This window comes from Manacus candei, unplaced genomic scaffold (assembly GCF_025592945.1).
Source record: "Manacus candei isolate 608988 ecotype Guabito, Panama unplaced genomic scaffold, ASM2559294v1 h1tg000187l, whole genome shotgun sequence".
Lineage (NCBI taxonomy): Eukaryota > Metazoa > Chordata > Aves > Passeriformes > Pipridae > Manacus > Manacus candei.
In genome coordinates this window covers 1-25,516 of record NW_026138235.1, presented here as the reverse complement: position 1 = coordinate 25,516, position 25,516 = coordinate 1, and the positions used below count along the sequence as shown (strand labels likewise).

Sequence of the window (25,516 nt, the reverse complement as noted above, 5' to 3'; positions counted from 1 at the left end):
CCTGCCCTCCCTGCCCTTCCCTGCCCTCCCTGCCCTTCCCTGCCCTCCCTGCCCTCCCTGCCCTTCCCTGCCCTTCCCTGCCCTCCCTACCCTTCCCTGCCCTTCCCTGCCCTCCCTACCCTTCCCTGCCCTCTCTGCCCTCCCCGGGGCTTCTTTCCCCACGCGTGGGGTGACTCTAGGGCGTCCCCCCGTGCCGCTGGACCCCCGGGGCAGGAGGATGGGGAGGGATTCGGGGGCTCCAAGGGGTCTCCCCGTGCCGCTGGACCCCCAGGGCAGGAGGACGGGGAAGGATTTGGTGACTCCGGGGGTCCCCCCGGGGCAGGAAGATGGGGAGGGATTTGGGGGCTCCAGGGGATCCCCCCGTGCCGCTGGACCCCCTGGGCAGGAGGATGAGGAGGGATTCGGTGACTCCGGGGGTCCCCCCGTGCTGCTGGACCCCCGGGGCAGGAGGATGGGGAGGGATTCAGGGGCTCCAGGAGGTCCCCCCGGGGCAGGAAGATGGGGAGGGATTTGGTGACTCCAAAGGGTCCCCCCTTGTTGCTGGAGGGGCAAGGAAGATGGGGTGGGATTCGGTGACTCCAAGGGGTCTCCCCGTGCCGCTGGACCCCGGGGGCAGGAGGATGGGGAAGGATTTGGGGGCTCCAGGGGGTCCCCCCGGGGCAGGGAGACAGGGAGGGATTCGGTGACTCCAGGGGATCCCCCCGTGCCGCTGGACCCCCGGGGCAGGAGGACGGGGAGGGATTTGGTGACTCCAAGGGGTCCCCCTTGTTGCTGGACCCCCTGGGGGGGAAGATGGGGAGGGATTCGGGGGCTCCCGGGGGTCCCTTCGTGCCACTGGACCACTGGGGGGGTCTTCTCCTGAGAGTGGGAGGGGTCTGTGGGACCCCCAGAGCTTCTCGGAGTGATGGAATTGGGGGGGTCTTCTCCTGGACATGTGGGGGCTGTGGGACCCCCAGAGGTTCGTGGAGTGATGGGGCTGGGGGGGGGGGGGGAGAGGGTCTTCTCCTGAGTGTGGGAGGGGTCTGTGGGACCCCCAGAGCTCTGGGAAGTGATGGGGCTGGGGGGGTCTTCTCCTGAGTGTAGGAAGGTCTGTGGGACCCCCAGAGCTCTGGGAAGCGATGGGGCTGGGGGGCTCTTCTGGCCATGGGGGGTGCTGTGGGACCCCCACAGTTCTGGGTTGGGGGGGTCTTCTCCTGAGCACGGCCCACCCCACCCCCGGGCACAGACCCCCACGGGAGGGAGCCGATGCAGGGACACCCCCCACCCACCCCGATCCCACCCCCCCCCAAACCTCCCCCTGCCCCTTTTCCCGGCGCATTTCTATAAATCAACCTCTGGCATCCCCCCCCCCCTCATCCCTCCACACCCCCCCCGGGCCAACCCGCCCCCGTGGCGGGGTTCGGGGGTCACCCGCGACCCCTGGCAGATGGCGCGGGCGCTCCCAGCCCTTCCCCGGGAACTGTTGCGGTTCCCGACCATCTGTCGGGAAGCTCCGAGCTCCCGGGAAAGCTCCGAGCCCCCGGCTCGGCCACCCCGGGACATCCCCCCCCGCCGCGGCTGCCAGCCCGGGGGGCACGGGGAGGGGTCGGGGGGCACGGGGAGGGGTCGGGGGGCACGGGGAGGGGTCGGGGGGCAGCCGGGGGGCAGCTGGTGGGTGGGTGTGTCCCCCCCCTGCCCACGGTGACCCCCCAAATCCGCGGGGAGCGAGCGGGAGAAGGGGCTGGGGGGGGAGGAGGTGGGCGGGATCTCGGTGCCCTGGGGGAGGATGGGGGTCTTCTCCTGGGAATGGGGGGGCTGTGGGATCCCAGGGGTAGTGAGGGGGGTGATGGGGGTGATGGGGGTCTTCTCCTGGCACTGGGGGGGCTGTGGGACCCTCGAGGGCAGCGAGGGGGGTGATGGGGCTGTTGGGGGTCTTCTCCTGGCACTGGAGGGGCCGTGGGACCCCCGGGGGCAGCGAGGGGGTGCTAGGGGTCTTCTCCTGGCGCTGGGGGGGCTGTGGGACCCCCGGGGGCAGCGAGGGGGGGTGATGGGGCTGGTGGGGGTCTTCTCCTGGGAATGGGGGGGTTGTGGGACCCCCGGGGTAGTGAGGGGGGTGATGGGGGTCTTCTCTTGGGAATGGGGGGGCTGTGGGATCCCAGTGCCTTGGGAAACCGTGGGGCTGCTGGGGGGTCTTCTGCTGGCAGTGGGGGGGCTGTGGGACCCCCAGGGCAGCCAGGGGGGTTCAGTGGGGGCAAGCCTGGGGGGGTCTCTGGGATCCCAGTGCCTTGGGGGAGTTGGGGGGTCTTCACCTGATCCTGGGGGGTCATTCCCTGACACTGGGGGGTCATTCCCTGACACTGGGGCAGCGCGGGGGGCACGGTGGGTGCCAGCCCGGGGGTCCCGCTGCCCCCCCCCCCCCCGGGGCTCTGTTTGGTTCCCCCCCCCGGTGCAGAGCTGAGAGAAGCCCCCGGAGCCCTGAGCAGCTCGGGGGGGGGGGATCTGGGGGGTCTCTGGGGACCTGCAGCCCCCGGGGAGCCGCCCGAGCGTGCAGGGACGTGGGAGGAGCCCCCCCCCCAGACCCCAGTTCCCCAGGAGGGTCCCCGGGGAGGGGCTGCCCCTGGGATGGAGCCTGGGGGGTCTCGGGGGGGGGAGGGCAGTGCATGGGGGGGCTCAGACAGGGGCTGGGGGGACAAGCGGGGGCGGGGGTGGACGAAGGAGGGCAGGGTGAGTTTGGGGGGCTGCGGTGGAGGGGGGGCTGTGCTGGGGTGGCCTGTGGGGAGCAGCAGCTCCTGCACCGAAACCAAACCCTTCTCCGGCCGGAGCCCGCATTTATTTCCCTCCGGGATCCTCCTTCCCACGGCAGATCCCTCCCTGTCCAGGGCAAATCCCTCCCTTCCCACGGCAAATCCCTCCCTGTCCAGGGCAAATCCCGCCCTTCCCACGGCAAATCCCTCCCTTTCCACATCAAATCCCTCTCTTCCCACGGCAAATCCGTCCCTGTTCAGGACAAATCCCTCCCTGTCCAGGACAAATCCCGCCCTTCCCACATCAAATCCCTCTCTTCCCACGGCAAATCCCCCCCTTCCCACATCAAATCCCCCCTTCCCACACCAAATCCCTCCCTTCCCACATCAAATCCCCCCTTCCCACATCAAATCCCTCCCTCCCCACACCAAATCCCCCCCTTCCCAGGGCAGATCCCCCCTTTCCCCGTTCTCCTGCCGTCACCGGGGACTGCAGCGCTCAGGGGGGCTCGGGGGTCCCCCTCTGTCCCCTCTGGCCCCTCACGGGGCTCGGCCACCCCTGTCCTGCCCAGCTCCCTCCGGACCCTGCGCTGGTCCCACAGCTCCACGTCCCGCAGCCAGACCAGTCCTGACCAGTCCAAACCAGTCCAAACCAGTCCAAACCAGTCCGAACCGGTCCCGAGCAGCGCCGGGGGCGGCGCGGGGAGGGCGGGGGGACGTCCCCGATGTCCCCTCACGGTGACATCACGTAGGCGGTGGCGATGAACCTCCGGCCGCCGCCGTAGGTGGATTTGGTCCAGGGGAAGGTCTGGATGCTCAGGCTGTGCCCGCCCAGGCTCAGGTGGCACCTGTGGGGACACGGCCAGTCACCCCCCGGGCCCCGCGGGGTCCTGGTGCCCCAACACCGGCCCTGCCCCGGCCCCTCATCCCACAATCCCATCTCCAGGATGCTCCCAGTGATCCCACACCCTCACTGCTCCATCCCTGAGCCCTCATCCCACAGTCCCATCTCCGGGATGCTCCCAGTGATCCCACTGCCCATCCCTGAGCCTTCATCCCACAGTCCCATCTCTGGGATGCTCCCAGTGATCCCACTGCCCATCCCTGAGCCCTCATCCCACAATGCCATCTCTGGGATGCTCCCAGTGATCCCACACCCTCACTGCTCCATCCCTGAGCCCTCATCCCACAGTCCCATCTCCGGGATGCTCCCAGTGATCCCACTGCCCATCCCTGAGCCCTCATCCCACAATCCCATCTCCAGGGGCAATCCTGAGCCCTCATCCCACAATCCCATCTCCAGCCCCATCCCTGAGCCCTCATCCCACGATTCCATCTCCGGGATGCTCCCAGTGATCCCACACCCTCACTGCTCCATCCCTGGGCCCTCATCCCACCATCCCATCTCCAGTCCCATCCCTGGGCCCTCATCCCACGATCCCATCTCCCAGGAGAGAGACAGGCAGGCACGGGGTGGACAGACAGACAGACACACAGGGCAGACAGAGCCAGGACAGACACATGGACCCAGGACACACAGCCAGACCCAGGACAGCCAGACCCAGGACAGACAGACCCAGGACACACGGACCCAGGACACACAGACAGACCCAGGACACAGACCCAGGACAGATGGACAGACAGCCAGACCCAGAACACACAGCCCCAGGACACAGAGCAGGACAGACAGACACACAGACCCAGGACAGACAGACAGCCCCAGGACAGACAGGTACAGTACACACAGAGCAGGACAGACGGACACACAGCCAGCCCCAGGACACACAGAGTAGGACAGATGGACACACAGAGCAGGACAGATGGACAGACAGTCCCAGGACAGACAGACAGACCCAGGACAGACAGGTACAGTACACACAGAGCAGGACAGATGGACAGACAGACAACCCCAGGACACACAGAGCAGGACAGATGGACAGACACACAGCCAGCCCCAGGACACACAGAGCAGGACAGACAGCCAGCCCCAGGACAGCCGGACAGCCCAGCCCCGGTACTCACGCCCGGCCGGGCCGCGCCAGGAAGCAGAGGGTGTAGAGGCCGAGCTCGAACTCGGGGCTGGAGCCGACGAAGGCGGATCCCACCTCCTTGTGGAACCCGTCCCAGCTGAACTGCAGCCCCAGCACCGTGGGGAACGTGTCCCACTGCGGGACGGGGGGACAGGGGGACGGGGGGGTCACAGCCCCGGCCTTGGGGGCTCCAGGAATCCACCCGGACCCCCCCGTGCCCCGGGAATCCTCACACACCCACCCCGGGGACAGAGCGGGGTCCGACCGGGCTGAGAGACCCCAGAGGAGCCCCCCGGCCCCGAACCTCCCCCTGAGGGCTGGAGGGGCCTTTCGGGGTGTTGGGGTGTTTGTTCCGGACCTGCTCACCCCACCCCACCCCGGGACACCCAGGGAAGCAGGAGGAGCATCCCCGGTGCTGTGGATCCATCCCTGGGGCTCTGGATCCATCCCCAGTGCTGTGGATCCATCCCTGGTGCTGTGGATCCATCCCTGGGGCTGTGGATCCATCCCTGGTGCTGTGGATCCATCCCTGAGGCTCTGGATCCATCCCTGGGGCTCTGGATCCATCCCTGAAGCTCTGGATCCACCCCTGAAGCTCTGGATCCATCCCTGGGGCTCTGGATCCACCCCTGGTGCTGTGGATCCACCCCTGGGGCTCTGGATCCATCCCTGGGGCTCTGGATTCATCCCTGAGGCTCTGGATCCACCCCTGAGGCTCTGGATCCATCCCCAGTGCTGTGGATCCATCCCTGGTGCTGTGGATCCATCCCTGGGGCTCTGGATCCACCCCTGAGGCTCTGGATCCATCCCATTGGGATGAGGCTGGTTTGGGGTGGTGCTACCCCGTCACAGACCCCCCAGGTTGTCCTGCCCCCATCACAGACCCCACAGGATGTCCTGCCCCATCCCAGACCCCACAGGCCCTACTGCCCCATCCCAGACCCCCCAGGCCCTGCTGCCCCCCCGGGCTCACTCACCGGCCCGTCGAAGTTGTGGCTCAGGTAGTTGACCGTTCCCTGCTTCTCCAGGAGGTAGAAGCGAATCCAGTTGTGGAATCCGGACACTTTCCCTTTCTTCACCTCCCCTAAACACGAGGGACACCCCGGGGTGAGCCCCCGGCCCCCCCAGTGCCCCTCTCCCCCGCCCCGGTCGGGCTGTACCTGAGAAGACGTGCTCGAAGCCGCTGGAGTCCTGCTCTCCGTCCCCTCTGGAGTAGAGCCCGAACCACATCCCCTTCAAATCCTCCAGAAACTCCTGCTCGGAGTCGTAGCGGTCTGCGGGGCAGGAGGGAGGCGGGACTGGGAGCGCTGGGAGAGGAAGAGCTCCCCCATCCCTCGTCCCATCCCGACCCTCACCCCATCCCGCCCCTCGGGAATTATCCCGCTCCTCCCGGGGCACCTCCCTCCCGGCCGGAGCTTCCCTCGGGGAATTCCCGCAGCCCCCTCCCCGCCCCACAACCCACTTTTCTGGCGGAGGAAGGCGAAGAGCGTCCTCATGAGCTCGGTCGCCATCGCCTCCCCGAGGAAGGTGTCCTGTTCCCGCAGCTCCTCCGCCGTCACCTCCTCCTCCCTGCCCGTGGCCCGCTGGTAATTATCCAGCAGCTTAATGAAGCTGGAGTAGGTGGGTTTGGAGAACAGCTCCTCGTTGACGTGTTTGTAGAGCCTGGAGGGGTGGGGGGAGCGGGTAAGGGAGAGGAGATTCCTCCCCACGGACCCCACAGGACCTGCTGCCCCATCACAGACCCCACAGGACCTGCTGCCCCATCACAGACCCCACAGGATGTCCTGCCCCATCACAGACCCCACAGGATGCCCTGCCCCCATCACAGACCCCATAGGACCTGCTGCCCCATCACAGACCCCACAGGATGTTCTGCCCCCATCACAGACCCCAGAGGATGTCCTGCCCCATCACAGACCCCAAAGGACCTGCTGCCCCATCACAGACCCCACAGGACCTGCTGCCCCATCACAGACCCCATAGAACCTGCTGCCCCATCACAGACCCCACAGGATGTCCTGCCCCCATCACAGACCCCACAGGATGTCCTGCCCCATCACAGTCCCCACAGGACCTGCTGCCCCATCACAGACCCCACAGGACCTGCTGCCCCATCACAGACCCCACAGGACCTCCCACACCAGCCCTGGTGGCCCCGGGGCCACCACCGGCCCCCCCCAGGCTCCCCCCGGTGGCCACTCACGGCTGCGGCGACAGGTCCCGCCCGTGTCCGGTCTCTCCGGGGCCCGCCCGGTGCTGGGGGTTGAGGGCGATGTCTCCGGGCCGGGCCCGGTTGTGATCCAGCCCGTAGAGCTGCTCCGACAGCTCCAGGAGCTCCCGCTCCGTGATGGAATCGCGGCTCCGGGAGAAGCCGCCTGTGGGGAGGGACGGGAGGGGCTGCGGGGGGTCGTCCGGCACCCATCGGATCCCCGGGGGGCCGTCAGGGGGGGCCAGACCCTCCCCAAAACCACGGACATTGGGTGGCCACGGGGAGCCTTCCCTGGGCTCCGGGGGAGCCGGGAATTGTCAGCCCCTGTCCCCCCAAGGAGTGACCCTGCTCCGTGTGACACATCCCCTGGGATCAGCCCCCTCCTGCTCCGTGTGACACATCCATTGGGATCAGCCCCTGTCCCCCCAAAGGTGTGACCCTGCTCCGTGTGACACATCCAGTGGGATCGGCCCCCTCCCCACCATTCAGGTGTGACCCTACTCCGTGTGACACATCCATTGGGATCAGCCCCTGCCCCCCCGCCAAGGTGTGACCCTGCTCCGTGTGACACATCCCCTGGGATCAGCCCCCTCCTGCTCCGTGTGACACACCCACTGGGATCAGCCCCCTCCTCCCAGATGTGACCCCTCTCCATGTGACACACCCACTGGGATCAGCCCCCTCCTGCTCCGTGTGACACACCCACTGGGATCAGCCCCCTCCTCCCAGATGTGACCCCTCTCCATGTGACACATCCCCTGGGATCGGCCCCCTCCCCATTTTCAGGGATGACCCTGCTCCGTGTGACACATCCCCTGGGATCAGCCCCCCCCTTCCGTGTGACACACCCACTGGGATCGGCCCCCTCCCCATCCCTCAGCTGTGGGGTGGGCAGGGGATGCAAATTCCAGCCCCCGGCGGGCTCCCCGTGCCCACCCTGCTCCCGGGAGTGGTGCTGGAAGCAGGATGATGCCCCGAGGCCATGGATACCCCCAGGGGGTCCCAGGATCAAGGGATATTCCGAGGTGGAAGGGCCCCACAAAGATCATCCAATGCCTGGCCCTGCACAGGACGCCCCAAAATCCCACTAATCCCAAAATCCCAACTCCTGAGGGCGTTGTCCAAATAATCCCGGAGCTCTGGCAGGTTTGGGGCTGTGACCAAACCCCGGGGAGCCCGTTCAGTGTCCAAAAACCCTCTGGGGGAAGGACCTTTCCCTGAGATCCAACCTCACCCTGCCCTGGCACAGCTCCAGCCGTTCCCTTGGATCCTGTCCCTGGGAACACCCATCCAGGGGGGTCCCTGTGGGGTTTGGGGTGTGCAGGACCCTGGGAACACTGACCCAAGGGGGTCCCTGTGGGATTTGGGGTGCACAGGACCCCGGGAACGCCGACCCAGGGGGGTCCCTGTGGGGTTTGGGGTGTGTAGGACCCCGGGAACACCGACCCGGGGGGGGTCCCTGGGGGATTTAGGGTGTGCAGGACCCTGGGAACACCGACCCAGGGGGGTCCCTGTGGGGTTTGGGGTGCACAGGACCCTGGGAACGCCGACCCAGGGGGGTGGTTTGGGGTGTGCAGGACCCCGGGAACACCGACCCAGGGGGGTCCCTGTGGGGTTTGGGGTGTACAGGACCCTGGGAACACCGACCCGGGGGGGTCCCTGTGCGGTTTGGGGGGCACAGGGACACAGTCCCAGCACATCCCCGTGGGGTTTGGGGGTCACACCGCGGGGCTCATCCCCAGGCTCCTCCTGTTTCCCCCCCTTTCCCCCCCCCCTCACCCCGGGCAGACTCACCTCGGGCTGGAGCTGCCTCCTCATCCTCATCCTCCTCCTCCTCCCCGTCCCCGCCTGCACGGAGCCGAAAGGAAAAGGTGACGGAGCCGCTCTGGGGGGCGATGGAGCCCTCCCAGGACCCCCCACCCCCCGGGGGAGACCCCCGCGCCCACCCCCCGCGCCCACCCCCCGCGCCGGGGGTCTCACCGGGCCGGCAGCGCCGCTCGAAGTCCCCGCAGCAGCTGCCGAGGGTCCCGCAGCCCGGGTGACAGTGACACTCGTCCTCCTCGCTCGGGGCTTCCCCGCAGCGGCCCTCGCACGAGTCGGGGGCCGTGTACAGGTCTGGGGGGGGGGAGAAAAAACACCCGCGGGGGTCCTCAGGAGGGGCTCCCGAGCCGGGAACATCCCGTCCTGCCCCGACTCCCGCCTTGGAGCCGCCCCGGGCGTTTGTCGGGGCTCGGAGGTGACATCGGGGTGACATCTCCGCCCTGGCGTTGGGGACCCGCCGCGTCGGGGCCGTTCCCGGCAGGAAAACAGCCCGGTTTGCTCCTCCTGATTCACCGGGATGGTGCCGGGATGAGCAGGAACGCCCCGGGCCCTGCCCGAGGAGCTGCCGCATTCCAGACACCCTCGTCCGCAGCCCGGCCGTCCTTCCCACCGGGAAGTCCTTCCCGAGCTATTTATGCCAAACGAGCTGTTTATGTGACAAACGAGCTGTTTGTGTGACAAATGTGTTGCTGAGAACCTGCTTTGAGGCTAAAAATAGCAGCGAGTCGGGCTTTGAGGAGGGGGAGTGTCACCCTCAGAGGGATGAGGGACGCGGGTGTCACCCTCAGAGGGATAAGGGACGCGGGTGTCACTCTGAGAGGGACGAGGGACGCGGGTGTCACCCTCAGAGGGACGAGGGACACTCGTCATCCAGCCAGGAGAAGCTGCAGGAGCACGAGGGGTCGGGTTTGTGCTCAGGCAGCCCCGGGGGAAGCAGCTCCGGGCTCCTCCTCAGCTCCTGGTGGGAGCAGGAGGTGGTGGAAAAGCCACCCCGGCAGCCTTTGGTCCCGTCCAGGGAGGTGACCCTGTCCCAGGAAGGTGACCCTGTCCCAGGAAGGTGACCCTGCTCAGGTGACCCTCCTCAGGTGACCCTGTCCTAGAAGGGTGACCCTGTCCCAGGAAGGTGACCCTCTCCAAAGAATGTAACCCTGTCCCAGGTGACCCTCCCTCAGGAAGGTGACCCTCTCCAAAGAAAGCGACCCTTTCCCAGGAAGGTGACCCTTCTCAGGTGACCCTTTCCCAGCAAAGTGACCCTTTCCCATGAAGGTGACCCTGTCCCAGGAAAGCAATCCTTTCCCAGGAAGGTGACCCTTCTCAGGTGACCCTCTCCCAGGAAGGTGACCCTTCTCGGGTGACCCTCTCCCAGGACCCCTCTCCCAGGACACACCGAGGAGTCACATCCCAAGCGCTGCTGCCCTGCCAAGGGATCCCTGGAGGATCCCTGGAGGATCTCTGGAGGATCTCTGGAGGATCTCTGGAGGATCCCTGGAGGCTCCCTGGAGAATCCCTGGAGGATCTCTGGAGGATCCCTGGAGGATCCCTGGAGGATCTCTGGAGGATCCCTGGAGGATCTCTGGGGGCTCCTGGAGGATCCCTGGAGGATCTCTGGAGGATCCCTGGAGGCTCCCTGGAGGCTCAGGCGTGGCTGTCCCTGCCAACCCTGCAATCACCAACATCTGAGGCACCGCCGGGTTGCCCAATTCCAGCTCCAGCTCCAGGGGAAACGTGTCCTGGGGCAACTCCTGACACTGCACGTCCTGTGCCAGGACATCCAGGGGTGAGAGGGACATCCCAGGGAGGAGAGGGACATCCCAGTAGGGAGAGGGACATCCCAGGGAGGAGAGGGACATCCCAGCCAGGAGAGGGACATCCCAGGGGTGAGAGGGAGATCCCAGGAAAGAGAGGGACATCCCAGTAGGGAGAGGGACATCCAGGGAATCAGAGGGACATCCCAGGGGTGAGAGGGACATCCCAGCCAGGAGAGGGGCATCTAAGGGATGAGAGGGACATTCCAGGGGTGAGAGGGACATCCCAGGGATGAGGCTCAGGAAGGCCCTTTGGAGGAGGGTGGAGGTGGATTTTGGGGGTGCCCAGAGGGGATCAGTGGGGTGGGGGAGGCCCCACACCCAAAGGGGCTCTGTGAGGGCCCCAAGTGGGGTCTAAGGGGCACCCCGGGGGTCCCATGGGGCACCCAAGGGGGGTCCATGGGGCACCAAAAGGGGCACCCCACAGGACAGGGGAGTCCCAAGGGGGGTCTGTGGGGCACCAAAAGGGGCACCCCAGAGGACAGGGGGGGCTCAAGGGGGGTCTGTGGGTCACCCAAAGGGGCACCCCATGGGACAGAGGGGTCTCAAGGGGGGTCTGGGGGGCACCAAAAGGGGCACCCCACAGGACAGGGGGGTCGCAAGGGGGATCTGTGGGGCACCAAAGGGGCACCCCCAGAGGACAGGCGGGTCCCAAGGGGGGTCTGTGGGGCCGTGGCCACTCTGCTTCTCCTTCCCTGCAAATCCACTTCACACCAGAGGGATTTTAATGGGGGGGGGGGGTTGCTTTTGGTGGTCCTGGAGACACCTCAGAGCCTCTTGATCCCACCCGGGAGGCACTGGGAGCACCGGCAGGGAAGGGGTACCCGCGGGTGGGGTGGGTGACGCTCGTGCCCTCCAAGACCCCCCCACCCAGTCTGACCAGTCCCCCCCAGCCCCGGAGCTCCAACGGGGGGTCTCCATCTCAGACACACCCCCCGTGCCCGGGGCGGCCACGCCGGGGATAAATCACCTGGGATCACTCATCCCGGCTCCCGGGATCACTCCTCCCGGCTCCCGGAATCACTCATCCCGGTTCTCAGGATCACTCATCCCAGCTCCCGGGATCACTCATCCCAGCTCCCGGAATCACTCATCCCAGCTCCCGGGATCACTCATCCCAGCTCCCGGAATCACTCATCCCAGCTCCCGGAATCACTCATCCCAGCTCTCGGGATCACTCATCCCAGCTCTCGGGATCACTCATCCCCAGCTCTCGGGATCACTCATCCCGGCTCTCGAGATCACTCCTCCCGGCTCGTTTTCCAGCGGGATTGTGCAAGGGGGAGCTGCCCACACATCACTCACCCGAGTGAAGCCCGAGCAGGTCCCGGCCCCCCCCCGGGGCTGAGGGGTGACTCAGAGGGGCCACTCAGGGAGCTCTCGGAGGAGCCACCTCAGCGTCACCTCCCCCTCCCCGGGGCTGTCCCCTGCCCGGGGAACGGCCCTAAAGAACCCCGGGGACACCCCCCCACCCCCGGGGTCACGGTTAGAGGGGCTGAGGGACATTTTGGGGAGGTTTTTGGGATACTGGGAGAGCTGGAGGAGGAGTCTCCCACCACCCCAAATCCCTACAGAGCCACTGCCCACTCTTGATAATCAAATTGAAGGGGGCTGAGGAAGATTCTGGGGAGGTTTTAGGGATGCTGGGAGAGCTGGATGAAGTGTTTCCCAGCACTGAGGAGCTTTTTGGGATGCTGGGAGAGCTGGAGGTGTCTCCCAGCACAGGGAAAGGCTCCTCCTGGCACAGGCACGACCCCAAATCCCTGCAGAGCCACTGCCCACCCTCGATAGTCAAATTCAAGGGGGCTGAGGGAGATTTTGGGGAGGTTTTGGGGCCACTGGGAGAGATTTTTGGAGCACTGAGGAGCTTTTGGGATGCTGGGAGAGCTGGAGGTGTCTCCCACCACCCCAAATCCCTACAGAGCCACTGCCCACCCTCGATGGTCACAGTTAGAGGGGCTGAGGGAGATTTTGGGGAGGTTTTTGAGGCTCTTGGAGAGCTGCAGGAGGTGTCTCCCAGCACAGGGAAAGGCTCTTCCTGGCACAAGCACGACCCCAAATCCCTACAGAGCCACTGCCCACCCTCGATAGTCAAATTCAAGGGGGCTGAGGGAGATTTTGGGGAGGTTTTGGGGCCGCTGGGAGAGATTTTTGGAGCACTGAGGAGCTTTTGGGGATGCTGGGAAAGCCGGATGAGGTGTGTCCCAGCACCAAATCCCCGCAGAGCCACTGCCCACCCTCGATAGTCAAATTTAAAGGGGCTGAGGGAGATTTTGGGGAGGTTTTGGGGCCGCTGGGAGAGCTGCAGGAGGTGTCTCCCAGCAGGGGTGGGAGATGGTTGGGATGTGACGGAGTTTTCCCGGCGGCTCTCCCGGTTTGGGACACGGGGCTGAGTCACAGCCCGTCCCCAAGGCCTGGCCTGACTCAAGCCCAGCTCAAGGCCCGGCCTGGCCCCTGAAAGGGCGTCTTTGAAGGACAAACGAGCCCCACACGAGGATGTTTTACAGCCTGAGCTTCCCAAAGCTTGGAGTGACGCCTCCCGCTCCTCCGATCCACACGGAACTATCCCTGTGGGACAACCAGGGGAAATCTCCCCCCCCCCTTGTCCTGCCCAGACGAGGAGAAGTGAAGTTACTCCAGGTCCACCAGGCAGATCCATCAAGCACCGACCCCAGCCCAGCCAGGAGCTCCTTATCCCGGTTTTCCCTCTGGAATGACTCGCAGGGAACAGGGAAAACCCTCCTGCTCCCACCCCAGCAGCAGCTGGAGCTCCTTGTCTTGCCCAACTCCCCGTCACTCGTCCCGAGGGGAGCCGGGAAACAGCAGATCCGGAGCGTTGGGAGCGTCGGGAGTGACGAAATTCCCGCCTCGCAAGTGGGGGCACAGGTCACGTTCTGAGCAAGAGGGATCCCGGGATTCCCACCCCCGGGATGCTCCTGGAAGCCACAGCTCCCGTTCCTCATCCCTCCAAACCCCTCCGGAGCACCGGGAAGGGGAGGGAAGGGGAGGGAAGGGAAGGGAAGGGAAGGGAAGGGAAGGGAAGGGAAGGGAAGGGAAGGGAAGGGAAGGGAAGGGAAGGGAAGGGAAGGGAAGGGAAGGGAAGGGAAGGGAAGGAAGGGAAGGGAAGGGAAGGGAAGGGAAGGGAAGGGAAGGGAAGGGAAGGGAAGGGAAGGGCACCAGGTGGACAAGGATGAAGACCAAGGAATGTCAACCCATGAGGAGATGGAAAAACCAGGCAATGTCAGCCCAGGAGGAGATGGGAAAAGCAGGGAATGTCAGCCCAGGAGGAGAGGATAAACCTGGGAATGTCAGCCCAGGAGGAGAGGGATAAACCTGGGAATGTCAGCCCAGGAGGAGAGGGATAAATCTGGGAATGTCAGCCCAGGAGGAGAGGGATAAACTTGGGAATCTCCACCCGGAGGAGACAGAGACATCGGGGAATCTCCAGTCCCGGATAAACCACATCCCAGGCCGAGCCCCCCGGACCTCGAGGGGGACCTCCCAGCCTGGACACTTCCCACTCCCTTTTCCCTGTGTTCCCAAACCTCCCGGGGAACCAGCTGTCCCAGCCCAGCCCAGCTCCTGGTTTTTGGGCAGCCCTGTCCCCCACCCTCCTCTCCCAACCCACTTCCCGTGGGATGCGGCGGGAGCTCTGACCCCCCCCCCCGTCCCCCCAACTCCCCAAAATTACTCACGGCCGGACACGCAGCCCCAGGGCGATCCCCGCCCCCAGCAGCAGGATCCAGGGGCTCCATGACCGCCGGGAATGCCGGGCGGGAATGCCGGAGCTTCCCGGTGCTTCCCGGTGCTCCCTGTTATATGCGGGTGCCCCCCCCGGGATCGCGGGGGGGGGTGGGTGGGTGGAGGGAGGAGTTTGGTGCCATCCGAGGGCTCCACGGGGCAAAGGCTGCGCCCAAAAAACTTCCCCAAAACTCATTAGGAGCGCGCCCTTAATTACAGGCTGCCCGCCCGGCGCGGGAGCGGGGCTGGTAAAATCCAGTATTATCCCCGGCCCTGCTCCGCTCCCGGGGGAAGGGGGGGAGGGGAGGGAGGGAAGGGGGGGGATCGGGAGCGCGGGGGAGAGGGACTCGGGGGGGGGGGGGGTCGGTGAGGGGGACCCCTCGATGTTGAGCTGGACCGGCGTTTTGGGGTTTTTGGGGGGTGACGAAGCCCCCTCCCCCGAGCTCCGGGGAGGTTGTGACCCCCCCTCCAGGTCCTCCGGGAAACCCCAATTCCCAGCTTTTGGGTCATCCCGGGTTTTTTTGGGGTCATCTGTCCCCTCCCCCCCCGCATGCCCCAGGGGTCTGTGGGGGCAGCTCGGTGGCCAGAGCCGGGGTCTGCACCCCCGGGTGGGTACCAAGAGGAGGGGACACCCCCGGGTGGGTACAGGAGGAGGGGGGCACCCCCCGGGTGGGTCCCAGGAGGAGGGGGCACCCCCCGGGTGGGTCCCAGGAGGAGGGGGCACCCCCGGGTGGGTACAGGAGGAGGGGGCACCCCCCCGGGGTGGGTCCCAGGAGGAGGGGACACCCCCGGGGTGGGTGCCAGGAGGAGGGGGGCACCCCCGGGGTGGGTCCCCAGGGGAGGGGGACACCCCCGGGGTGGGTGCCAGGAGGAGGGGACACCCCCCGGGGTGGGTGCCAGGAGGAGGGGGCACCCCCCCGGGGGTGGGTACAGGAGGAGGGGGGCACCCCCGGGGTGGGTACAGGAGGAGGGGGCACCCCCGGGTGGGTGTGGGGGGGGCTGTGCCGGGAGGAACAAAGGGCAGCTCAGCCTGGATCCAAACATTCCTCTATTGCTCCGCTCTCCATGTTCCCCCCTCCTCACCCCGGAGACCCCCCCGGATCCCGCTGCCCCTGCACCTCGTGCCAGCTCCATGCCCACAGGGAAGAGCTCTGGGATGGATCCGGAGCCCGGGGGGATCCCCAGAGCAGGGCCAGGGGCTGCACATCCCTGAGCCAGGGTCCATATCCTGCTCCAGGGTCACATCCTGATCCAGGGTCACATCCCTGCTCCAGGGTCACATCCCTGCTCCAGGGTCCATATCCTGCTCCAGGGTCCATATCCTGACCCAGGGTCACATCCTTGATCCGGGGTCACATCCCTGCTCCAGGGTCATATCCTTCTCCAGGGCCCCACATCCAGCTCCAGGGCCCCACATCCTTCTCCAGGGCCCCACATCCAGCTCCAGGGCCCCACATCCTTCTCCAGGCCCCACATCCTTCTCCTGAGCCCCACATCCTTCTCCTGAGCCCCACATCCAGCTCCAGGGCCCCATATCCTTCTCCTGAGCTCCATATCCAGCTGCAGGGCCCCACATCCTTCTCCAGGGCCCCACATCCAGCTGCAGGGCCCCATATCCAGCTGCAGGGCCCCACATCCTTCTCCTGAGCCCCACATCCAGCTCCAGGGCCCCACATCCAGCTCCAGGACCCCACATTCTTCTCCAGGGCCCCACATCATTCTCCAGGGCCCCACATCCTTCTCCTGAGCCCCACATCCTTCTCCAGGGCCCCACATCCTTCTCCAGGGCCCCACATCCTTCTCCAGGCCCCACATCCTTCTCCTGAGCCCCACATCCTTCTCCTGAGCCCCACATCCAGCTCCAGGGCCCCATATCCTTCTCCTGAGCTCCATATCCAGCTGCAGGGCCCCACATCCTTCTCCAGGGGCCCCACATCCAGCTCCAGGGCCCCACATCCAGCTCCAGACCCCACATCCAGCTCCAGGGCCCCGGGCCCTCCCTCCCTCAGGGCTCCAGGTCCCGGGAGAGCCGCAGCAGCTCCTTCTGGCTGTCGATGGCGTGGAGGTGCTGCAGGAATTCCCAGGTGGACACGGGGCTCCTCCCGCTCAGGGACTGCTCCGAGCCTGGGGGACAGCGGGGCAGGGCTGGGGCAGGGCTGGGGCAGGGCTGGGACCCTCTGCAATCCCGTGGGAACAGCCCAGGGATCCCCCTGCCCTGCCCTGCACCCCCTCTGAACCTCTGCATCACCCCTGGGCTGGCTCATGGATCCCATCCATTCCCTTGGCCATGGATCCCAACCCTTCCCTTCTCCTGGCTCATGGATCCCATCCATTCCCTTCTCCTGGCTCATGGATCCCATCCCTTCCCTTGGCCATGGATCCCACCCATTCCCTTCCCTTGGCCATGGATCCCATCCCTTCCCTTCTCCTGGCTCATGGATCCCATCCCTTCCCTTCTCCTGGCTCATGGATCCCATCCATTCCCTTCTCCTGGCTCATGGATCCCACCCATTCCCTTGGCTCATGGATCCCCCATTCCCTTGGCCATGGATCCCCATCACAGGGTGGGGGGGGTGGGGACCCCCAAACTTACACGTGGAGATCCTGAGGGCCTTGGGATCCTCCTGCCGGGGGGGGGGAGCGGCTCCTCAGGGGGGACAGCGGGGCTGGGGGGGGACACACAGAGAGGGGGGGGCTCAGCCCATCCCTGGGGGGGCACAGAGAGCAGGGGGGGCTCAGCCCCATCCCTGGGGGGGCACAGAGAGCAGGGGGGGCTCAGCCCCATCCTTGGGGGTCCAGGGGGGGGCTCAGCCCCATCTCTGGGGGGGCTCAGCCCCACTCCTGGGGGTGCAGGGGGGACTCAGCCCCACTCCTGGGGGTGCAGGGGGGGCTCAGCCCCACTCCTGGGGGGTGCCCGCAGAGCGCGGGGGGGGGCTCAGTCCCCTCCCCACCCCTCCACCCCCCCCAAAATCACTCACGGTGGGCGTGGCCGCGGCAGCGCTGCAAGACCCGCGCGGTCTTTGCCATCATGTGCTGGGGGACGGGCACGGAGTCACCCCCTGCCCCACCCTTCCCTTCCCCTGCCCACCCCTCCCTCCCCTGCCCACCCCTGCCCTGCCCACCCCTCCCTTCCCCTCCCCTGCCCTCCCCTCCCCTCCCCTGCCCACCCCTCCCTTCCCTTCATGTGCTGGGGACGGGCACGGAGTCACCCCCCTGCCCACCCCTGCCCTGCCCTGCCACCCCTTCCCCTCCCCTGCCCACCCCTCCCTGCCCTGCCCATCCTTCCCAGGCTGGGAAACCCCCGATCCCTGCGGCTGCAGGACCCCCCCGAGCCCCCCCGAGGGGTCCTGGCTGCGGGAAAAGGGGGGGGACCACCCTCCCCTGTGGCTCCAGGGGCAATCAGAGACCCCCCGAGACCCCCCCGAGGGGTCCTGGCTGTGGGTAGAGGGGGGACCACCCTCCCCTGTGGCTTCAGGGGCAACCACGACCACCCCAAGACCCCCCCGAGACCCCCCCGAGGGGTCCTGGCTGTGGGTAGAGGGGGGGACCACCACCCTCTGTGGCTTCAGGGGCAACACACAACCACCCCGAGACCCCCCCCCCAGGGGTCCCTGGTGGTGGGTAGAGGGGGGACCACCCTCGCCTGTGGCTTCAGGGGAAACCACAACCCCCCTCGAGACCCCCTCGAGACCCCCCCCAGGGGTCGTGGCTGTCGGGGCTGTCGGGGGAGCAGTGCCAGCCCCACGGAGATGTCCCGGATGGGCATCCCGGGGGGTGGGGGCACAGCAGGGCCCCTCGGGGGGGGTCCCCGGGGGTCCCCCACTCACCATCTTCTCAAAGTTGATGAGGTTCTCGGCCCACGTGCAGTTCCCCTCGTGGAATGAACGTCATGTCTGGGGGGCGGGGGGGGGGGATTTGGGGGTCAGGGGGGCTTCCCAAACCCTGGGAAAGGCTGGATGCATCCCAAGGGGGGCTCAGGACCCCCCCCCGACCCTGGGAAAGGCTGGATGGATCCAAAGGGGGGGCCCAGGACCCCCCCCCCCGACCCTGGGAAAGGCTGGATGGATCCCAAGGGGGGGCTCAGGACCCCCCCCCCCCAACCCTGGGAAAGGCTGGATGGATCCCAAGGGGGGCTCAGGACCCACCCCCGACCCTGGGAAAGGCTGGATGGATCCAAAGGGGGGGCCCAGGACCCCCCCCCGACCCTGGGAAAGGCTGGATGGATCCAAAGGGGGGCTCAGGACCCCCCCCCGACCCTGGGAAAGGCTGGATGCATCCCAAGGGGGGTTCAGGACCCCCCCCCGACCCTGGGAAAGGCTGGATGGATCCCAAGGGGGGGCTCAGGACCCCCCCCCCGACCCACCTTTGAGGAGCAGGGGCACGAAGGGGATGAGGGGGGGGGCTCATCTTGGCCACGGCCAGGCGATAGACACGGTGGTTCCACGAGGGGTCCTGGGGGCAGAGCGGGGGGGGCCTCAGGGGGGGCCCGGACCCCCCCCCCAGCCCTTCTCCAGGGGGACAATCCCCCCGGGAAAGGGGGAAGGGGCTGCACTCACCAGCATCCGCTCCAGCGCCGAGTGCAGCTTCCGGACCTTGTGGGGCAACCTCTGCTCGGGGAGGGGGGCACCGGGCTGGGGACCCCCCCGGCTCTGCCACCCCTGAGACCCCCCCCCAGGGCTTTCCCACCCCTGAAAATCCCCAACCCTCCCACCCCTGAGACTCCCAGGGCTCATCCACCCCTGAGACCCCCCCCCAGGGCTCTCCTACCCCTGAGACCCCCCAGGACTCCCCCCACCCCCGAGACCCCCCCCAGGGCTCTCCTACCCCTGAGACCCTCCAGGGCTTTCCCCACCCCTGAGACCCCCCCAGGGCTCTCCTACCCCTGAGACCCTCCAGGGCTTTCCCACCCCTGAGCCCCCCCCCAGTTCTCCCACCCCTGAAATCCCCAACCCTCCCACCCCCGAGACCCCCAGGGGCTCCCCCACCCCCTGAGACCCCCCCCCAGTTCTCCCACCCCTGAAATCCCCAACCCTCCCACCCCTGAGACCCCCAGGGTTCTCCCACCCGAGACCCCCCCCGGCTCTCCCACCCCCTGACACCCCCCCCACCATGTCTCCCAGCCCTGAGACCCCCCCAATTCTCCCCCCCAAGACTCCCCCACTCTCTCATCCCTGAGACCCCCCCAGCTCTCCCACCCCCGAGACCCCCCCCAGAGATCTCCCACCCCCAAGACCCCCCCCAACTCTCCCACCCTCGAGACCCCCCCCAATTCTCCCCCCCAAGACTCCCCCACTCTCTCATCCCTGAGACCCCCCCTGCTCTCTCATCCCCGAGACCTCCCAGAGCTCTCCCACCCCTGAGACCCCCCCAGGGCTCCCCCATCCCTGAGACCCCCCCAGAGCTCTCCCACCCCTGAGACCCCCCAGAGCCTCTCCCCCCCCATCCCCCGCAGCTCTCTCCCCCCAGCCCCCCCCAGCTCTTCCCCCCCTTGAGACCCCCCCAGCTCTCCCCCCCAGCCCCCCCAGCTCTCCCCCCAGCCCCCCCCCCCCAGCACCCCCCGACCTCCCAGGTCCGGGCCAGGCGGGTCACCGCCGTGTTGCTGATCCCGAACATCACCGCGAAGAAGGAATTGAGGTTCTTCTGCTCCTTCAGGCTGCGGGAGGGGAGGGGACGGGACAGGGATAGAGAGGGGACAGGGAGGGGATAGAGAGGGGACAGGGAGGGGACAGGGAGGGGATAGAGAGGGGACAGGGATAGAGAGGGGATAGAGAGGGGATAGAGAGGGGACAGGGATGGGATAGAGAGGGGACAGGGATGGGACAGGGAGGGGACAGGGAGGGGATAGAGAGGGGACAGGGAGGGGACAGGGAGGGGATAGAGAGGGGATAGAGAGGGGATAGGGATAGAGAGGGGATAGGGATAGAGAGGGGATAGAGAGGGGATAGAGAGGGGACAGGGATGGGACAGGGAGGGGACAGGGAGGGGATAGAGAGGGGACAGGGAGGGGACAGGGAGGGGATAGAGAGGGGATAGAGAGGGGATAGGGATAGAGAGGGGATAGGGATAGAGAGGGGATAGAGAGGGGATAGAGAGGGGACAGGGATGGGACAGGGAGGGGGACAGGGAGGGGACAGGGAGGGGACAGGGAGGGGAGAGGGGTGGGATAGGGATGGGGACAGGGAGGGGACAGGGAGGGGACAGGAAGGGGGAAGGGGATGGGGACAGGGATGGGAGAGGGAAGGGGACAGGGTTAGAGATGGGGACAGTGACAGGACCAGAATAGGATCCGAAAAGGGACAGGGATGGGGACAGGGACAGGACCAGAATAGGATCCGGAAAAGGGACAGGGATGGGGACAGGGACAGGACCGAGACAGGAATTGGGGACAGGGACAGGACGGGGTCAGGACCAGGAACAGGGATGGGGACAAGGCTGGGGCCAGGGCCGGGAACGGGATCCCCTCGGGGTCAGGAGCAGGAACGGGAACGGGAACGGGATCCCCTCGGGGTCAGGAGCAGGGTCAGGAACGGGATCCCCTCGGGGTCAGGAGCAGGGTCGGGAATGGGATCCCCTCGGGGTCAGGAGCAGGGTCAGGAACGGGATCCCCTCGGGGTCAGGAGCAGGGCCAGGAACGGGATCCCCTCGGGGTCAGGAGCAGGGTCGGGAATGGGATCCCCTCGGGGTCAGGAGCAGGAACAGGAACGGGATCCCCTCGGGGTCAGGAGCAGGGTCGGGAACGGGATCCCCTCGGGGTCAGGAGCAGGGCCAGGAACGGGAACGGGATCCCCTCGGGGTCAGGAGCAGGGTCGGGAACGGGATCCCCTCGGGGTCAGGAGCAGAAACGGAACGGGAACGGGATCCCCCTCGGGGTCAGGAGCAGGAACGGGAACGGGAACGGGATCCCCTCGGGGTCAGGAGCAGGGCCGGGGGCCGGGGCCGGGCGGTCGGGGCTGGGGGCTGCCCCCCGCTCTGTCCCCCCGGGGGGACGCCGGGCACTCACTGAGCCGCCACCTTGATGAACTTGCGCAGGAGCCGCGCCCGCCGCGCGGGGTCGGGGCAGAGGCACAGCTCGGTGGCCACCCAGAACTGCAGCTCCTGGAAGCGCCGCAGCGCCCGCTCCAGGTTGGCCGCGCTCACCTCCGGCAGCCGCGGCGGCCCCACGATGTAGTGGATCATCTCCACCTGCGACCCCAGCCCTGCAGGTCAGGGGGGTCCCAAAACCCCAAATCCACCCTCCCCGCGGCCCCACAATGTGATCCCCCAACCCCTGGATCAGGGGGAGCCCAAATCCCCCCTCCCTGCGGCCCCACGATGTAGTGGATGGATCATCTCCACCTGTGACCCCATCCTCGGGTCAGAAGGGCCCAAAACCCCAAATCCACCCTCCTCGCATCCCCACGATGTAGTGGATCATCTCCACCTGCGACCCCATCCCCACGGGTCAGGGGGGACCCAAAACCCCAAATCCCCCCTCCTGGCAGCCCCAAAATCCCCCTTCCTGGCAGCCCCAAAATCCCCCCTCCTGGTGGTCCCACAATGGAGTGGATGGATCATCTCCACCTGTGCCCCCATCCTCGGGTCAGGGGGGACCCAAAACCCCAAATCCCCTCTCCTGGTGGCCCCAAAATCCCCCCTCCTGGTGGCCCCACGATGTAGTGGATGGATCATCTCCACCTGCGACCCCGTCCTCGGGTCAGGGGGGACCCAAATCCCCCCTCCTGGTGGCCCCAAAATCCCCCCTCTCTGCAGCCCCACGATGTAGTGCATGGATCATCCCCACCTGTGCCCCCATCCCCGGGTCAGGGGGTTCCCCAAACCCCAAATCCCCCCTCCCTGCGGCCCACGATGTAGTGGATGGATCCCTGCAGGTCAGGGGGTCCCTAAACCCCAAATCCCCCCTCCCTGTGACCCCACAATGTAGTGGATGGATCATCCCCACCTGTGCCCCCATCCCTGCAGATCAGAGGGGTCCCCAAACCCCAAATCCCCCCTCCCTGCAGCCCCACAACATGGTGGATGGATCCCTGCAGATCAGAGGGGTCCCCAAACCCCAAATCCCCCTCCCTGCAGCCCCACGATGTAGTGGATGTATCCCTGCAGGTCAGGGGGTCCCCAAACCCCAAATGCCCCTCCCTGCGGCCCCAGGATGTAGTGGATGGATCCCTGCAGGTCAGGGGGGTCCCCAGACCCCAAATCCCCCTCCCTGCAGCCCCACAATGTAGTGGATGTATCCCTGCAGGTCAGGGGGTCCCCAAACCCCAAATCCCCCCTCCCTGCAGCCCCACAATGTAGTGGATGGATCCCTGCAGGTCAGGGGGGTCCCCAGACCCCAAATCCCCCTCCCTGCAGCCCCACAATGTAGTGGATGTATCCCTGCAGGTCAGGGGGGTCCCCAAACCCCAAATGCCCCTCCCTGCTCCCCAGACCTGGTGGATGCTGCGGAAGAGGTCCCAGTCGTGCTCGGTGAGGTGACTGGCGAGCTCCTTGGAGCTGAGCAGGTCCAGGGTCTCGGAGGAGCCCACGCGGGGGCCCAGCTGCTCAGGGTGGGGGGTCTGCGACAGGAGAGGACCCCCCCGAGCCCCCCTGCCCTTAAAACCAGCCCCCAGAGGGATGGACACCCCCGACCCGGCCCCGCTCGGGGGGTGGCACAGGGCTGCCCACCCCCGGGACCCCCCTCCCTCCTGCCCTTCAAACCAGCCCCTTCCTGGGCAGGGGTGGACACCCCAACCCAGGGGCACCCCAAAACCTCCCCGGGGGCTCTGCACGGCGCTGCCCACCCCCGGGACCCCCCTCCCTCCTGCCCTTCAAACCAACCCCTTCCCAGGCAGGGATGGACACCCCAACCCAGGGGCACCCCAAACCCTGCTCAGGGGGTGGCACAGGGCTGCCCACCCCTGAGACCCCCCTCCTGCCCTTCAAACCAGTCCCTTCCCAGGCAGGGATGGACACCCCAAAGCCGAGGGCACCCCAAACCCTGACCAGGGGGGTCTGCACGGTGCTGCCCACCCCCGGGACCCCCCAATGCCACCTGCCCTTAAAACCAACCCTTTCCCTGGGGAAAGACACAGGGAGGGATGGACACCCCCAACCCCAGGGCACCCCAAACCCCACTCAGGAGTGTCTGCACGGCACTGCCCACCCCCAGGACCCCCCAATCCCACCTGCCCTTAGCAAAGCACCCCCTTCCCATGGGAAAGACAAACGGAGGGGTGGACATCCCTAAAAACCCACCCCCTTCCCCTGGGGAAAGACACAGGGAGGGATGGATACCCCAACCAGGGGCACCCCAAACCCTCCCCGGGGGGTCTGCACGGCACTGCCCACCCCCAGGACCCCCCCAGTCCCACCTGCCCTTAGCAAAGCACCCCCTTCCCCAGGGAAGGACACAGGGAGGGACGGACACCCCCAACCCAGGGGGCACCCCAAACCCTGCCCGGGGGCTCTGTACGGCGCTGCCCACCCCCCCGCCCGCCCCCCCAGCCCCTCACCAGGCCGCCCAGCTCCTCCGGGCTCACGGCAAAGAGCCTCTCGTTGAGCCCCAGCGCCGTGAACACGCCCGTGGCGTCCGGGGGCAGCCGCGCCTTGTCTGGGGGGGGACACGGGACCAGATCCCGATCCCGGCCGGGCACGGGCAGGGAAATGCCCCCCCCCCGGCCCCTGGACAATGCACTGACCTCCGGAGGAGTTCACCTTGACCAGGACGTGCTCGCCGGGCCCCCCCGAGGCGCGGGGCCAGCGCCCGCAGCACCTCCCGCACCGAGGCGGCCACGGGCAGCACCGTCACCAGGCACGAGTGGTCGGCGCGGTAGATCTCGTAGGGCACTGCGGGGGGGGGAAAGGGGGCTTTGGTGTCGCGGCAAGCGGCGGGGGACTGTCCCTGGGGGTGGCACTGCCTTTGTCCTGCGCTCTCAGGGCACAGGGGACAGACCCCCGGGGTGGCACTAAATTTGTCCTGCGCTCTGGTGGCACAGGGGATGGTCCCTGGGGGTGGCACTGCCTTTGTCCTGCGCTCTCGGCACAGGGGACTGTCCCCAGGGGTGGCATTACCTTTGTCCTGCACTCTCAGGGCACAGGGGTGGCATTACCTTTGTCCTGCGCTCTCAGGGCACAGGGGACAGACCCCAGGGGTGGCATTACCTTTGTCCTGCGCTCTCAGGGCACAGGGGACAGACCCCCGGGGTGGCATTACCTTTGTCCTGCGCTCTCAGGGCACAGCCGCCGTCCGGAGCCGCCTCCTCCGCGCTGCCGAGCCACGGCCCCGCGCTCCGAGCCTGGGGGGAAGGGAAGGGGGGACGGGCTGGGAGGGGGCGGCCCCACCCCCCAGACCTCCAGCTGGGGGGCCCAGGTGCCCAAAAACACCCCCTGGCACCCCCAGGGCGGTCCCTACCAGGGGTTGGGTTGGGGGGACACGGGTGGCCCACATCCCCACCCTCACATGCCCTGTCACCCCCAGGGTGGTCCCACATCCCCACACACCCCCCTGTCACCCCCAGGGCAGTCCCACATCCCCCACACACCCCCTGTCACCTCCAGGGCCGTCCCACATCCCCCCCAGGGCGGTCCCACATCCCCAGACACCCCCTGTCACCCCCAGGGTGGTCCCACATCCCCACACACCCCCTGTCACCCCCAGGGCGGTCCCACATCCCCACACACCCCCCGTCACCCCAAGGGTGGTCCCACATCCCCACACACACACCCTGCCCCCCCCAAGGTGGTCCCACATCCCCCAGACACCCCCTGTCACCCCCAGGGCGGTCCCACATCCCCCTCAGGGTGGTCCCACATCCCCCACACACCCCCCTGTCACCCCCAGAGCAGCCCCAGCTCCCCCCCAGGGTGGTCCCCACCTTGGGCTGGGGGGGACCCGCTGCCGTCGCCGTTCTCCAGCCTGGGGGAGGATGAAGGGGGAGGATGAAGCCCAGACACACAATTCCCCCTCCCCCCAGGATTTTGGGCCCCCCCAAGCCCCCCCTACCCCACCGGGACCCTCCCCACGGCTGGGAACCCCCTCCCCCCGCCTGGGGACGAGGGGGGCGACAATCCCTGCCCTGGGAAACACAACGGGGGGGGACACGGGGACACAACGGGGGACAGGACACGGGGACACAACGGGGGGGGCAGGACATGGGGACACAACGGGGGGGGACACGGGGACACAACGGGGGATGGGACAGGGATGGGACA

The 25,516-nt window shown here is 67.2% G+C and overlaps 2 protein-coding genes across 2 annotated transcripts; both read right to left on the bottom strand.

The window, feature by feature from the left end:
• Window positions 1-3,456: 3,456 nt before the first annotated feature.
• LOC127464035 (uridylate-specific endoribonuclease A-like) lies at window positions 3,457-15,463 on the bottom strand. The gene is made up of 10 exons (XM_051774127.1): window positions 15,448-15,463; window positions 14,284-14,400; window positions 8,943-9,077; window positions 8,757-8,810; window positions 6,957-7,128; window positions 6,216-6,415; window positions 5,914-6,027; window positions 5,731-5,837; window positions 4,746-4,888; window positions 3,457-3,571 (listed from the first exon to the last, which is right to left on the bottom strand). The coding sequence occupies exons 1-10, from the start codon at window positions 15,461-15,463 to the stop codon at window positions 3,457-3,459; spliced, it is 1,173 nt and encodes a 390-aa protein (XP_051630087.1).
• A 733-nt stretch (window positions 15,464-16,196) lies between these two features.
• On the bottom strand, window positions 16,197-24,600 carry LOC127464034 (rap guanine nucleotide exchange factor 3-like; the record flags this gene model as incomplete). The annotated part of the gene is given in 16 exon segments (XM_051774126.1): window positions 16,197-16,453; window positions 16,923-16,965; window positions 16,967-16,995; window positions 17,308-17,362; window positions 18,157-18,207; window positions 18,209-18,222; window positions 18,693-18,729; window positions 18,731-18,781; window positions 18,886-18,936; window positions 19,892-19,982; window positions 21,330-21,511; window positions 22,756-22,881; window positions 23,818-23,915; window positions 24,004-24,037; window positions 24,039-24,151; window positions 24,519-24,600. Coding segments are annotated over 16 exon segments (1,176 nt in total), but the record flags the coding sequence as incomplete, so codon positions are not given.
• Between the last annotated feature and the right edge of the window lie 916 nt (window positions 24,601-25,516).

What these genes read in the sequence shown, in the direction of transcription:
- LOC127464035 (XM_051774127.1), bottom strand. An exon ending in CGAGCGGCGCTGCCGGCCCG is followed by an intron (nt 8,811 to 8,942) that starts GTGAGACCCCCG and finishes GGCTCCGTGCAG; the next exon opens with GCGGGGACGGGGAGGAGGAG. An exon ending in CTGGCGCGGCCCGGCCGGGC is followed by an intron (nt 3,572 to 4,745) that starts GTGAGTACCGGG and finishes GTGTCCCCACAG; the next exon opens with GTGCCACCTGAGCCTGGGCG.